The 14,917-nt window shown below is 44.7% G+C and overlaps 1 protein-coding gene across 2 annotated transcripts in view; it reads left to right on the forward strand.

The window, feature by feature from the left end:
- Positions 1 to 11,534: 11,534 nt before the first annotated feature.
- The window catches only part of LOC110514512 (lysophosphatidylcholine acyltransferase 1), a 49,641-nt gene continuing 46,258 nt past the window's right edge, over positions 11,535 to 14,917 (forward strand). For both annotated transcript variants that reach the window (XM_036935139.1, XM_036935148.1), the window contains exon 1: positions 11,535 to 11,854. In XM_036935139.1, the coding sequence (XP_036791034.1) occupies positions 11,735 to 11,854 (120 nt within the window). In that variant the 5' untranslated portion in view covers positions 11,535 to 11,734. The remainder of the gene's footprint in view (positions 11,855 to 14,917) is intronic.

A 14,917-nucleotide genomic window follows, 5' to 3' on the forward strand; every position in this document is an offset into this window, starting at 1 on the left:
ACGGCTGATTGGCCAAATGGATGTGGCAACGGCTGATTGGCCAAATGGATGTGGCAACGGCTGATTGGCCAAATGGATGTGGCAACGGCTGATTGGCCAAATGGATGTGGCAACGGCTGATTGGCCAAATGGATGTGGCAACGGCTGATTGGCCAAATGGATGTGGCAACGGCTGATTGGCCAAATGGATGTGGCAACGGCTGATTGGCCAAATGGATGTGGCAACGGCTGATTGGCCAAATGGATGTGGCAACGGCTGATTGGCCAAATGGATGTGGCAACGGCTGATTGGCCATTTAAGATATTTTCACATGTCTCTCCCTCATGAGGAGGGAGGGGATCATGACAGTTCACGGAAGGTAGACCTACCAATTAGTTATAGTGTTTAAACTCAAATCAAGTTTGTTTATGAATTATTAAAATGATTAAAACACGTCATTGAAATCGGTAACAGAGTTACCTCAAAATCAGTAATGTAATTATAGCAATTGAATTATCTACAACGAGAAATCATAGAGGTCACAAACCACTGTCCTGCCTTCCACTGGCTGTCACGTCCTGACCTTAGTTCCTTTTTTTATGTCTCTATTTTTAGTTTGGTCAGGGCGTGAGATGGGGTGGGCATTCTATGTTTTGTTCTGTGTGTTAGGTCTCTATGTGTTTGGCCTGGTATGGTTCCCAATCAGAGGCAGCTGTCATTCGTTGTCTCTGATTGAGAACCACACTTAGGCAGCCTGTTTTCCCACTATGGGTTGTAAAAACTGTTTGTTTGGCCTGTTGTTTTTTGTTCAAGTATTCGTTATATTAAAACTATTATGAATACTTACCACGCTGCACCTTGGTCCTCTTCTTCTCCCCCAGACGACAATCGTTACACTGGCATTCTGTTATGTTCAGCTCATAGTGTCTCCTGTTACTGTCCTCCCTTCCACTGGCATTCTGTTATGTTCAGCTCATAGTGTCTCCTGTTACTGTCCTCCCTTCCACTGGCATTCTGTTATGTTCAGCTCATAGTGTCTCCTGTTACTGTCCTCCCTTCCACTGGCATTCTGTTATGTTCAGCTAATTACTGTTTTCTCTCTTCAGGTCATCTGGTGGTCAAAGCAAGACTGTGAAAACAGTCTGTGCCCTGCTCCCCTAATCTCTTGTGGAGAGATGACAACTTGTCTTTCCCAAAAGCATCTTAAGGCTATTAGTTCATCATTAGAACCATGGTTCATCCTTGGAACTATAGCCTTAAGATGCCATCAGATTCTTTTGGGAAACTGGGCCCAGGACAACCTCGCTCTCTCTTCTCTCTCTTCTCTCTGTCCTCTCTCTGTTCTCTCTCTGTCTCTTCTCTCTGTCTCTTCTCTCTCTCTCTTCTCAATTAAATTCAAGAGGCTTAATTGGCGTTATGACATATGTTAACATTGCCAAAACAAGTGAAGTAGATAATATACAAAAGTGAAATAAAAATAAAAATGAACAGTAAACATTACACTCACATAAGTTCCAAAAGAATAAAGACATTACAAATGTCATATTATGTATACAGTCTTGTAACGATGTACAAAAGGGAAAATAAATAAGCATAAATATGGGTTGTATTTACAATGGTGTTTGTTTTCTCTCCATCCAGTTAATGTCAGCTCTCCCAGCTCTTACTGACACCTACCACCTACCCTCTTTCCATTTACTGTTACAAGCAACCTCACCCACTGAGCACCGACCAACACTGTACGTCTGTGGACGTTGAAAAGTAGTTGAAATTTGGTCAGTTCGTCCTGGCCAGACCAAATCTGAACCAATCATAGACATCTATGTTTCACAAGTTTGGACAGCATAGCACAGAAGAGAACTGTGCAGTACAGTAGGGTATAATAACAAGGACAGGTGAAACTGATCAGGGTGTGACATTTCTGTGGCTGACTCCTGGTTGCAAACCTATGTAGTTTGATTGGAGTTGAAAAGGTATGGGGTTTAGGCCTCTTAACTTGGGCCTCTTCACTAAAGGTCTGGGCTTAGGCCTCTTAACTTGGGCCTCTTCACTAAAGGTCTGGGCTTAGGCCTCTTAACTTGGGCCTCTTCACTAAAGGTCTGGGCTTAGACCTCTTAACTTGGGCCTCTTTAGGAATGGGTTTTAGGCCCCTTCACTAAAGATATGGGGTTTAGGCCCCTTCACTAAATATATGGGTTTTAGGCCCCTTCACTAAAGATATGGGTTTTAAGCCTCTTCACTAAAGGTATGGGCTTAGGCCTCTTCACTAAAGGTATGGGTTTAGACCTCTTCACTAAAGGTATGGGTTTTAGGCCACTTCACTAAAGGTATGGGCTTAGGCCTCTTCACTAAAGGTATGGGTTTTAGACCTCTTCACTAAAGGTACGGGTTTTAGGCCCCTTCACTAAAGATATGGGTTTTAGGCCACTTCACTAAAGATATGGGCTTTAGCTAGCTAGCGACTGGAATGAGCTGCAACAAACACTCAAACTGGACAGTTTTATCTCAATCTCTTCATTCAAAGACTCCATCATGGACACTCTTACTGACCATTGTGGCTGCTTTGTGTGATGTATTGTTGTCTCCACCTTCTTGCCCTTTGTGCTGTTGTCTGTGCCCAATGATGTTTGTACCATGTTTTGTGCTGCTACCATGTTGTGCTGCTGCCATGTTGTGTTGCCACCATGTTGTTGTCATATTGTGTTGCTACCATGTTGTTGTCATGTTGTGTTGCTACCATGTTGTTGTTATGTGTTGCTACCATGTTGTGTTGCTACCATGTTGTGCTGCTACCATGTTGTGTTGCTACCATGTTGTTGTCATGTTGTGTTGCTACCATGCTGGGTTGTCATGTGTTGCTGCCTTGCTATGTTGTTGTCTTAGGTCTCTCTTTATGTAGTGTTGTGTTGCTGCCTTGCTATGTTGTTGTCTTAGGTCTCTCTTTATGTAGTGTTGTGTTGCTACCATGCTGGGTTGTCATGTGTTGCTGCCTTGCTATGTTGTTGTCTTAGGTCTCTCTTTATGTAGTGTTGTGGTGTCTCTCTTTATGTAGTGTTGTGTTGTCTCTCTTTATGTAGTGTTGTGTTGTCTCTCTTTATGTAGTGTAGTGTTGTCTCTCTTTATGTAGTGTAGTGTTGTGGTGTCTCTCTTTATGTAGTGTTGTGTTGTCTCTCTCTATGCAGTGTTGTGTTGTCTCTCTTTATGTAGTGTTGTCTTAGGTCTCTCTTTATGTAGTGTTGTGTTGTCTCTCTTGTCGTGATGTGTGTTTTGTCCTATATTTTTATTTTATTTATTTAGAGCCCCGTCCCCACAGGCCTTTTGACTTTTTGTAGGCCGTCATGGTAGATAAGAATTTGTTCTTAACTGACTTGCCTAGTTCAATAACGGTTAAATAAAAATGTAAAATAAAAATGTAGGCCTCTTCACTAAAGGTATATGGATTTTAGGCATCTTAACTTGGGCCTCTCCAATAAAGGTATATGGATTTTAGGCATCTTGACTCAGGCTTCATCAGGTCCTCATACAAAGCTTGCTGCTCTATACAACCACAACATAACTACCACAATCAACCCAAAACAGCTACTACAACCAACTCAAAACTGCTGCTACAAACTACCCAAAACAACTACTACGAACTACCCAAAACAACAACCACAAACAACCTAAAACAACTACAAACTACCTCTCAAACTACCCAAAACAACTACCACTCAAACAACCCAAAACGGCTATAAAGGACTATCAACCTCAAAAGCTGCCAAATTACAGACGCGAGCCTATTTTCTGCAGTTTATGAAACGTACCAGGAGATGGCAGCATTGAGTTGAGATGGGATTTTTTGGAGCGTTTGTTCTTCTATATTCTAGATCGTTCTAGAAGTCACTCTAAATGCACACCACTTGTATAGTGGTGTGCACTTGACCCACAGGCTGATGGGTAGTCTAAAAATAGATTTGAACACTGCTTTTTAAAAACTCAAAAGAAAAAAATGCATGGATTGAGATCAGTGAGTATGAAATACTGAGAAAATAACATGCCAGTTGTGGGGGTTCTGCACCAGGGTGGGGGTTCTGCACCATTCAAATACACTGAGTCCAACTGTCCTGAACAAAAATATAAACGCAACATGTAAAGTGTTGGTCCCATGTTTCATGACCTGACGTGAAATATCCCCAAAATGTTCCATACGGCTTTTTCCCTCCCAAATTTTGTGCACAAATTTGTTTACATCCCTGTTAGTGAGCATTTCTCCTTTGCCAAGATAATCCATTCACCTGTCAGGGGTGTCACATATCAAGAAGTTGATTAAACAGCATGATCATTACATAGGTGCACCTTGTCCCGGGGACAATAATAGGCCACTCTAAAATGTCCAGTTTTGTCACACAACACAATGCCACAGATGTCTCAAGTTTTATGGGAGTGTGCAATTGGCATGCTGACTGCAGGAATGTCCACCAGCGCAATTGGCAGATAATTTAATGTTCATTTCTCTACCATAAGCCGCCTCCAACGTTGTCTTAGAAAAATTGACAGTACGTCCAAACCGGCCTCACAACCACAGACCATGTGTAACTACGCCAGCCCAGGACCTCCACATCTGGCTTCTTCAATTGCGGGATTGTCTGAGACCAGCCACCAGCACAGCTGATGAAACTGAGGAGTATTTCTGTCTGTAATAAATCCCTTTTGTGGAGAAAAACTCATTCTGATTGGCTGGACCTGGCTCCCAAGTGGGTGGGCCTATGCCCTCCCAGGCCCACCCATGGCTGTGACCCTGCCCGGTAAAGTGAAATCGATAGATTAGAGCCTAATGAATTTATTTAAATGGACTGATTTCCTTATATGAACCGTAACTCAGTAAAAAAAAAATTGAAATTGTTCAGTAATAATATGTGCCTACCAAATACTACACCAAACTATCCACATGATTATTATGTAATTCTTGAACTGTACCATATTACAATGAACAGATCCTCCAACTCTCTCTACATATCTTTAACTCTGTACGCCAGTGTAGTCTCATTGTCATGGTAACTCATTCCACAGGTCTGGTGTTTTAAACACAACAGCTGTAGGACCAGTTGTCAGCTTATAGAGTAGTGGTGTAACTCCAACACACACACACACACACACACACACACACACACACACACACACACACACACACACACACACACAGACACACACACATACACACACACACACACACACACACACACACACACACACACACACACAGACACACACACAGACACACACACACACACACACACACAGACACACACACACACACAGACACACACACAGACACACACACACACACACACACACACACACACACACACACACACACACACACACACACACACACACACACACACACACACACACACACACACACACACACACACACACACACAGCCAGGCAGCTATCTGAGGAACTGGTCTCTTCAGACCTGAGGCTGTTCTCTATTGATTCTGTCCATCCCAAAAATAAAACCTCACTAACTTCATGTCTCCCACTGTCTTAAGCAGGAAGTCAACGCCTAAACTGCAGTAATAATAGACATGGGATTCCTTCCTTCTTCCTTGGATTCTAGGTGCACCTTATCCCCTAGGGCCCTGGACCAAAGTAGTGCACTATATAGGAGATAGGGTGCGATTTGGGAATCAACCCAAGACTTAAAGATCCAATGCAGATGTTTTATTTATTTATTTTAAATCTCAATATCAAATCATTTCTGGGTAAAAAACTAAAAGTGCTTTACTGTGATTGTTTACAAATTAAAATGGTCAAAAAGAAACAACAATTACTTCTTAGCGAAGAACAATTTATTAAAACAAGAATTTATCTAGGACTGTCTGGGTGTCGTCTGAGTGGGGGGGCTTTTCAAACAGGTCTTACACTAAGTGGGCAGGTCTAACACTAAGTGGGCAGGTCTAACACTAAGTGGGCAGGTCTAACACTAAGTGGGCAGGTCTAACACTAAGTGAGCAGGTCTTACACTAAGTGAGCAGGTCTTACACTAAGTGAGCAGGTCTTACACTAAGTGGGCAGGTCTAACACTAAGTGGGCAGGTCTTACACTAAGTGGGCAGGTCTAACACTAAGTGGGCAGGTCTAACACTAAGTGGGCATGTGTTACACTAAGTGGGCAGGTCTTACACTAAGTGAGCAGGTCTTACACTAAGTGGGCAGGTCTTACACTAAGTGGGCAGGTCTTACACTAAGTGGGCAGGTCTAACACTAAGTGAGCAGGTCTTACACTAAGTGGGCAGGTCTTACACTAAGTGGGCAGGTCTTACACTAAGTGGGCAGGTCTTACACTAAGTGAGCAGGTCTTACACTAAGTGGGCAGGTCTTACACTAAGTGGGCAGGTCTTACACTAAGTGGGCAGGTCTTACACTAAGTGGGCAGGTCTTACACTAAGTGGGCAGGTCTTACACTAAGTGGGCAGGTCTTACACTAAGTGGGCAGGTCTAACACTAAGTGGGCAGGTCTTACACTAAGTGGGCAGGTCTTACACTAAGTGGGCAGGTCTTACACTAAGTGAGCAGGTCTTACACTAAGTGGGCAGATCTTACACTAAGTGGGCAGGTCTATCACTAAGTGGGCAGGTCTTACACTAAGTGGGCAGGTCTTACACTAAGTGGGCAGGTCTTACACTAAGTGGGCAGGTCTTACACTAAGTGGGCATGTCTTACACTAAGTGGGCATGTCTTACACTAAGTGGGCAGGTCTAACACTAAGTGGGCATGTCTTACACTAAGTGGGCATGTCTTACACTAAGTGGGCAGGTCTTACACTAAGTGGGCAGGTCTTACACTAAGTGGGCAGGTCTTACACTAAGTGGGCATGTCTTACACTAAGTGGGCAGGTCTTACACTAAGTGGGCAGGTCTTACACTAAGTGGGCATGTCTTACACTAAGTGGGCAGGTCTTACACTAAGTGGGCAGGTCTTACACTAAGTGGGCAGGTCTTACACTAAGTGGGCAGGTCTTACACTAAGTGGGCAGGTCTTACACTAAGTGGGCAGGTCTTACACTAAGTGGGCAGGTCTTACACTAAGTGGGCAGGTCTTACACTAAGTGAGCAGGTCTTACACTAAGTGGGCAGGTCTTACACTAAGTGGGCAGGTCTTACACTAAGTGGGCATGTCTTACACTAAGTGGGCAGGTCTAACACTAAGACCTGAGGCTGTTCTCTATTGATTCTGTCCATCCCAAAAATAAAACCTCACTAACTTCATGTCTCCCACTGTCTTAAGCAGGAAGTCAACGCCTAAACTGCAGTAATAATAGACATGGGATTCCTTCCTTCTTCCTTGGATTCTAGGTGCACCTTATCCCCTAGGGCCCTGGACCAAAGTAGTGCACTATATAGGAGATAGGGTGCGATTTGGGAATCAACCCAAGACTTAAAGATCCAATGCAGATGTTTTATTTATTTATTTTAAATCTCAATATCAAATCATTTCTGGGTAAAAAACTAAAAGTGCTTTACTGTGATTGTTTACAAATTAAAATGGTCAAAAAGAAACAACAATTACTTCTTAGCGAAGAACAATTTATTAAAACAAGAATTTATCTAGGACTGTCTGGGTGTCGTCTGAGTGGGGGGGCTTTTCAAACAGGTCTTACACTAAGTGGGCAGGTCTAACACTAAGTGGGCAGGTCTAACACTAAGTGGGCAGGTCTAACACTAAGTGGGCAGGTCTAACACTAAGTGAGCAGGTCTTACACTAAGTGAGCAGGTCTTACACTAAGTGAGCAGGTCTTACACTAAGTGGGCAGGTCTAACACTAAGTGGGCAGGTCTTACACTAAGTGGGCAGGTCTAACACTAAGTGGGCAGGTCTAACACTAAGTGGGCATGTGTTACACTAAGTGGGCAGGTCTTACACTAAGTGAGCAGGTCTTACACTAAGTGGGCAGGTCTTACACTAAGTGGGCAGGTCTTACACTAAGTGGGCAGGTCTAACACTAAGTGAGCAGGTCTTACACTAAGTGGGCAGGTCTTACACTAAGTGGGCAGGTCTTACACTAAGTGGGCAGGTCTTACACTAAGTGAGCAGGTCTTACACTAAGTGGGCAGGTCTTACACTAAGTGGGCAGGTCTTACACTAAGTGGGCAGGTCTTACACTAAGTGGGCAGGTCTTACACTAAGTGGGCAGGTCTTACACTAAGTGGGCAGGTCTTACACTAAGTGGGCAGGTCTAACACTAAGTGGGCAGGTCTTACACTAAGTGGGCAGGTCTTACACTAAGTGGGCAGGTCTTACACTAAGTGAGCAGGTCTTACACTAAGTGGGCAGATCTTACACTAAGTGGGCAGGTCTATCACTAAGTGGGCAGGTCTTACACTAAGTGGGCAGGTCTTACACTAAGTGGGCAGGTCTTACACTAAGTGGGCAGGTCTTACACTAAGTGGGCATGTCTTACACTAAGTGGGCATGTCTTACACTAAGTGGGCAGGTCTAACACTAAGTGGGCATGTCTTACACTAAGTGGGCATGTCTTACACTAAGTGGGCAGGTCTTACACTAAGTGGGCAGGTCTTACACTAAGTGGGCAGGTCTTACACTAAGTGGGCATGTCTTACACTAAGTGGGCAGGTCTTACACTAAGTGGGCAGGTCTTACACTAAGTGGGCATGTCTTACACTAAGTGGGCAGGTCTTACACTAAGTGGGCAGGTCTTACACTAAGTGGGCAGGTCTTACACTAAGTGGGCAGGTCTTACACTAAGTGGGCAGGTCTTACACTAAGTGGGCAGGTCTTACACTAAGTGGGCAGGTCTTACACTAAGTGGGCAGGTCTTACACTAAGTGAGCAGGTCTTACACTAAGTGGGCAGGTCTTACACTAAGTGGGCAGGTCTTACACTAAGTGGGCATGTCTTACACTAAGTGGGCATGTCTTACACTAAGTGGGCAGGTCTTACACTAAGTGAGCAGGTCTAACACTAAGTGGGCATGTCTTACACTAAGTGGGCAGGTCTTACACTAAGTGGGCAGGTCTTACACTAAGTGGGCATGTCTTACACTAAGTGGGCAGGTCTTACACTAAGTGGGCAGGTCTTACACTAAGTGAGCAGGTCTTACACTAAGTGGGCAGGTCTTACACTAAGTGGGCAGGTCTTACACTAAGTGGGCAGGTCTAACACTAAGTGGGCAGGTCTTACACTAAGTGGGCAGGTCTTACACTAAGTGGGCAGGTCTTACACTAAGTGGGCAGGTCTTACACTAAGTGGGCAGGTCTAACACTAAGTGGGCAGGTCTTACACTAAGTGGGCAGGTCTTACACTAAGTGGGCAGGTCTTACACTAAGTGGGCAGGTCTTACACTAAGTGGGCAGGTCTTACACTAAGTGGGCAGGTCTTACACTAAGTGGGCAGGTCTTACACTAAGTGGGCAGGTCTTACACTAAGTGGGCAGGTCTTACACTAAGTGGGCAGGTCTTACACTAAGTGGGCAGGTCTTACACTAAGTGGGCAGGTCTTACACTAAGTGAGCATTATCCTCATTATCACAATATTATTCCAACCTCAGTGTGAAAATATACACTGACTGTAAAAAAAACACATTATGAACAACCTCCCCTGGATCACCTGGTCAGTCTCTGTATCATCTGGTCAGTCTCTGGATCACCTGGTCAGTCTCTGGATCACCTGGTCAGTCTCTGGATCACCTGGTCAGTCCCTGGATCACCTGGTCAGTCTCTGGATCACCTGGTCAGTCTCTGGATCACCTGGTCAGTCCCTGGATCACCTGGTCAGTCTCTGGATCACCTGGTCAGTCTCTGGATCACCTGGTCAGTCCCTGGATCACCTGGTCAGTCTCTGGATCACCTGGTCAGTCTCTGGATCACCTGGTCAGTCCCTGGATCACCTGGTCAGTCTCTGGATCACCTGGTCAGTCCCTGGATCACCTGGTCAGTCTCTGGATCACCTGGTCAGTCTCTGGATCACCTGGTCAGTCTCTGGATCACCTGGTCAGTCTCTGGATCACCTAGTCAGTCTCTGGATCACCTGGCCAGTCTCTGGATCACCTGGTCAGTCTCTGGATCACCTGGTCAGTCCCTGGATCACCTGGTCAGTCTCTGGATCACCTGGTCAGTCTCTGGATCACCTGGTCAGTCTCTGGATCACCTGGTCAGTCTCTGGATCATCTGGTCAGTCTCTGGATCACCTGGTCAGTCTCTGGATCACCTGGTCAGTCTCTGGATCACCTGGTCAGTCTCTGGATCATCTGGTCAGTCTCTGGATCACCTGGTCAGTCTCTGGATCACCTGGTCAGTCTCTGGATCACCTGGCCAGTCTCTGGATCACCTGGTCAGTCTCTGGATCACCTGGTCAGTCCATAGATCACCTGGTCAGTCTTTGGATCATCTGGTCAGTCTCTGGATCACCTGGTCAGTCTCTGGATCACCTGGTCAGTCTCTGGATCACCTGGTCAGTCTATGTTAGCAGGTGTCTTCCTATTTTCTACATGCAGCGTATATAAAAACACAGGAATATGACGTTTTTGACAGCACTGGGCCTTTAAATCAGTACTGATGCTTAATGATTGTGCATTTGCTATGTAGGCCTACAGCATGCAAAAACACACTGTACTGATGCTACTGCATTAGACGTCTGGAGAAGAGAGAGGGTCAATGAGAAAGAAAGTCACCTGTTGCCATAGCAGCAAAACCAAAAGGACAGGGTTCCCATCTCTTCTACTGTTAGAGAGAAAAATCATTTGCCTGCTACAATGCTTCATGATTGGCATAAATTGCATCCTGAGCAACAAAAAATAAATCTGCAATATTGATTCATTCAGCTCTTAGATTATTCGATTAGTAGTATGTTTGATTCCCAAGTGAAGAAATGTCCCACGTCACAGACTACATTTAGACCGAGTGTGTTGGTTTTAAAACACTTATTATACGGCACTGGACAATACGCTTTATGTGCAAATGACTGATAAATAAATACCAAGGACTGACTGAAACACCAACGCATTTATTCCATCATGAAATAAATAGACAAGCGCCATAATAACGAATCACACAATTCCGAACCAATATAGACACGGCAGGTAGCCTCGACAATTGGGACCCTGGCTGTGACCCTCCTCGCTGCGAGTGTCTCAGGGGAAGTTCGAAAATGCCACACAAAAAAAAAACACTTATATTATAGACTGTGTGTAACAGGACAAATATAAACACCACATACATTATTATAATGTCTTATAAGCTCTGCAAACATTTAACAGTTTATAAACGTGTTATAAATACAGCAAAGATGTGAGAACACGTGTGGCTTAGTTGGTAGCGTATGGCACTTACAACGCCAGAGTTATGGGTTCGAGTCCCACGGGGGGGCCAGCACGAAGATATATGGACTCTAACTAGTGTTAATTAAGTCGCACTGGATAAAAGCGTCTGCTAAATGTTTATATATGTTTATCTTGAGTAAGTAAAAGGGATTTCAATTTAGACTACTAGGCGCATGCGTTCTGAAGAAGCAGCCAGGAAGGGGGACTCCAGTTTGGCATTCTAGGTACCAACATCAGTACTGCGTACGAGGGAAGCTATCGCCCGACTTCAAATACATGATCCTTGGTTAATCCTCCAGCCTCTTGGGAACGGAGATAATAACCCGTGTCGGAATTAGCTGGACACAAACACGGAAACAAAACAACGTTTAACATCAAACAAATTCGCTACTGTCGCTTTTCCTGATTTTCCTCTCTCCGGGTTCGTTGAGGATGAGGTTCCCGACCATCAGACGGTGTCCTGGGGAAGGAGATGGGAAGAAGGAACTGGCGCCTCCATGTAGGAACCCCTTTGTGCATGACTTGAGATTCACCCCGCTGGAAAAAGCAAAGGTAAGCGAAAAAAATATTACAACACGTAAACCAATGTATTATTATTATTTTTTAAATCGATAAGATTTATATAACGGGTTGCTAGCCAGCCAGCTAACTACCGATCAAGGTATTTAACTGGCCTAACTGACTAGCTAGAAGGCTGGCTACATGTTGCTCACTGGACTCGTATACTCTGACTACCAAGTCTTGACAACAAGCTGGACAAATATTTGGAAACAGCGGCATTATCTTGCACATAAACCACGACACACAGGGTAGCAGCTATAAGACAACAATTCACATGTCCTGGTGTGGTTAGGCAACTTAAGCTGATAAACCAGCCACCGATGTTAAGAAATTATAATATATTAAAATTATAATACAAGAGGATACGTCTTTTGCAAAAGAGTCACAAGAGGCCCCCCTGAACATCATCACTTGAGTTAGTTGTGTATTCCTGCTCAGTCAGCATCTGGTCTGGTGTGGCTTGTCCATGTAAGCATTATGTTCTGCACTATGTTCTGTTGAACGCTGGGGGGGGGGGGGGGGGGGGATAATTAGTTAGCTAACAATGTATATTAGTATGAAATGGACCAGAGAATGCATGTATCCCACTTGATCCAAGCGTGCAGAGTTCAACAACCAGTTCAATGCACTGAATGTCAGTACGTCAGCAACTCTTCCATTGCTTCTTCTATTAAAATGACAGTTCCGTGTGAAGATAAGGCATAAAATTGCTTGTCCAATAGAAATCCCCGGTCACAATTTGTAAGCGATGTCATGGCGACGTTGGTTTAGCTAAGCGCATGCGTAGAAACAGGTTATCGGGTTTTAATGGTCGTCTCGCAGCGAACTGCGCATGTGCAGGACGTCAAATCAAACGCATTCCTTCAATATAAAGTTGTTGTTGATGAAAATGAAAAACGTGTCAATTAGTAAATTTCACGAAATTGGAGTAATAAAATGTTTAACTACTTAAGAATCTAGGTTGTGCCTTTAGATTTCGACTAAATTAACAACTAAGGAAGAGATATTTTACTTCTCATTGACTTGTCAAACTCCGTGAATCCACCGTTCATTTTCTGTATTCAAGGTTCACTGTAGTAACGTCGTTTGAAGCTTTGTTTTACTATTGACATTTCTAGCTCATTTCAGGATTGTATATAGATTTGTTCTCCTTCATTAAAAGTCATTTGATTTATTTGTTTCAGTCTCTGGATTGTTTAATCAAACGTTTGGCCGCCAGGTCCTGATATTTAGGGCATTAAAAACGACAACCTGTCTTCTGAACGAGCCTAGTGCGCGTGTTCAAGTCAAATGTTATTTGTCACATGCGCCGAATACAATATGCTTACTTACAAGCCCTTAACCGACAATACTTTAAGAAAAAAAGTGTAAATAAAAGTAACAATTACACAGCAGCAGTTAAATAACAATAGCGAGGCTTTATACGGGGTATTACAGTACAAAGTCAATGTGGAGGCTATATACAGGGGGTACCGGTACAGAGTCAATGTGGAGGGTATATACAGGGGGTACCGGTACAGAGTCAATGTGGAGGGTATATACAGGAGGTACCAGTACAGAGTCAATGTGGAGGCTATATACAGGAGGTACCAGTACAGAGTCAATGTGGAGGCTATATACAGGAGGTACCGGTACAGAGTCAATGTGGAGGCTATATACAGGGGGTACCTGTACAGAGTCAATGTGGAGGCTATATACAGGGGGTACCGGTACAGAGTCAATGTGGAGGCTATATACAGGAGGTACCAGTACAGAGTCAATGTGGAGGCTATATACAGGAGGTACCGGTACAGAGTCAATGTGGAGGCTATATACAGGGGGTACCAGTACCGAGTCAATGTGGAGGCTATATACGGGGTATTATGGTACAGCGTCAATGTGGAGGCTATATACAAGGGGGTACCGGTATAGAGTCAATGTGGAGACTATATACAGGTGGTACCGGTACAGAGTCAATGTGGAGGCTATATACAGGGGGTACCGGTACAGAGTCCATGTGGAGGCTATATACAGAGGGTACCGGTACAGAGTCAATGTGGAGACTATATACAGGGGGTACCGGTACAGAGTCAACGTGGAGGCTATATACAGGGGGTACCGGTACAGAGTCCATGTGGAGGCTATATACAGAGGGTACCGGTACAGAGTCAATGTGGAGACTATATACAGGGGGTACCGGTACAGAGTCAACGTGGAGGCTATATACAGGGGGTACCGGTACAGAGTCAATGTGTAGGCTTTATACAGGGTATTACGGTACAGAGTCAATGTGGAGGCTATATACAGGGGGTACCTGTACAGAGTCAATGTGGAAGCTATATACAGAGAGTACCGGTACAGAGTCAATGTGGAGGCTATATACAGGGGGTACCGGTACAGAGTCAATGTGGAGGCTATATACAGGGGGTACCGGTACAGAGTCAATGTGGAGGCTATATACAGGGGGTACTGGTACAGAGTCAATGTGGAGGCTATATACAGGGGGTACCGGTACAGAGTCAATGTGGAGGCTATATACAGGGGGTACCGGTACAGAGTCAATGTGGAGGCTATATACAGGGGGTACTGGTACAGAGTCAATGTGGAGGCTATATACAGGGGGTATGAGGTGAGACAGCCTATAGGGAGGAGGTCAGAGACCTGGCCGTGTGGTGCCAGGACAACAACCTCTCCCTCAATGTAAGTAAGACAAAGGGTCTATCATCCTCCAAACAGCATCTGACCGCAAGAAGCTACAAAGCTCAGTGCATATGGCACAGTACATCTCTGTGGTCGAGCTCCCTACCATCCACGATTTCTATACCAGGCGGTGTCAGAGGAAGGCCATACAATTTTACCCAAGTCATAGACTGTTCTCTCTACTACTACACAACCTGGGGTGGACCTGCAAATCTAGGGGGGGGGGGGGGGGGGGGGGGGGTTCTACCTGAATCTATAGTGACCTGGGGGGTTCTACCTGACTCTATAGTGACCTGGGGGGGGGGGGGGGGGGTCTACCTGAATGTATAGTGCCCTGGGGGGGTTCTACCTGAATCTATAGTTACCTGGGAGGGT

This window comes from Oncorhynchus mykiss, chromosome 2 (genome assembly GCF_013265735.2).
Source record: "Oncorhynchus mykiss isolate Arlee chromosome 2, USDA_OmykA_1.1, whole genome shotgun sequence".
Classification (NCBI taxonomy): Eukaryota; Metazoa; Chordata; class Actinopteri; order Salmoniformes; family Salmonidae; genus Oncorhynchus; species Oncorhynchus mykiss.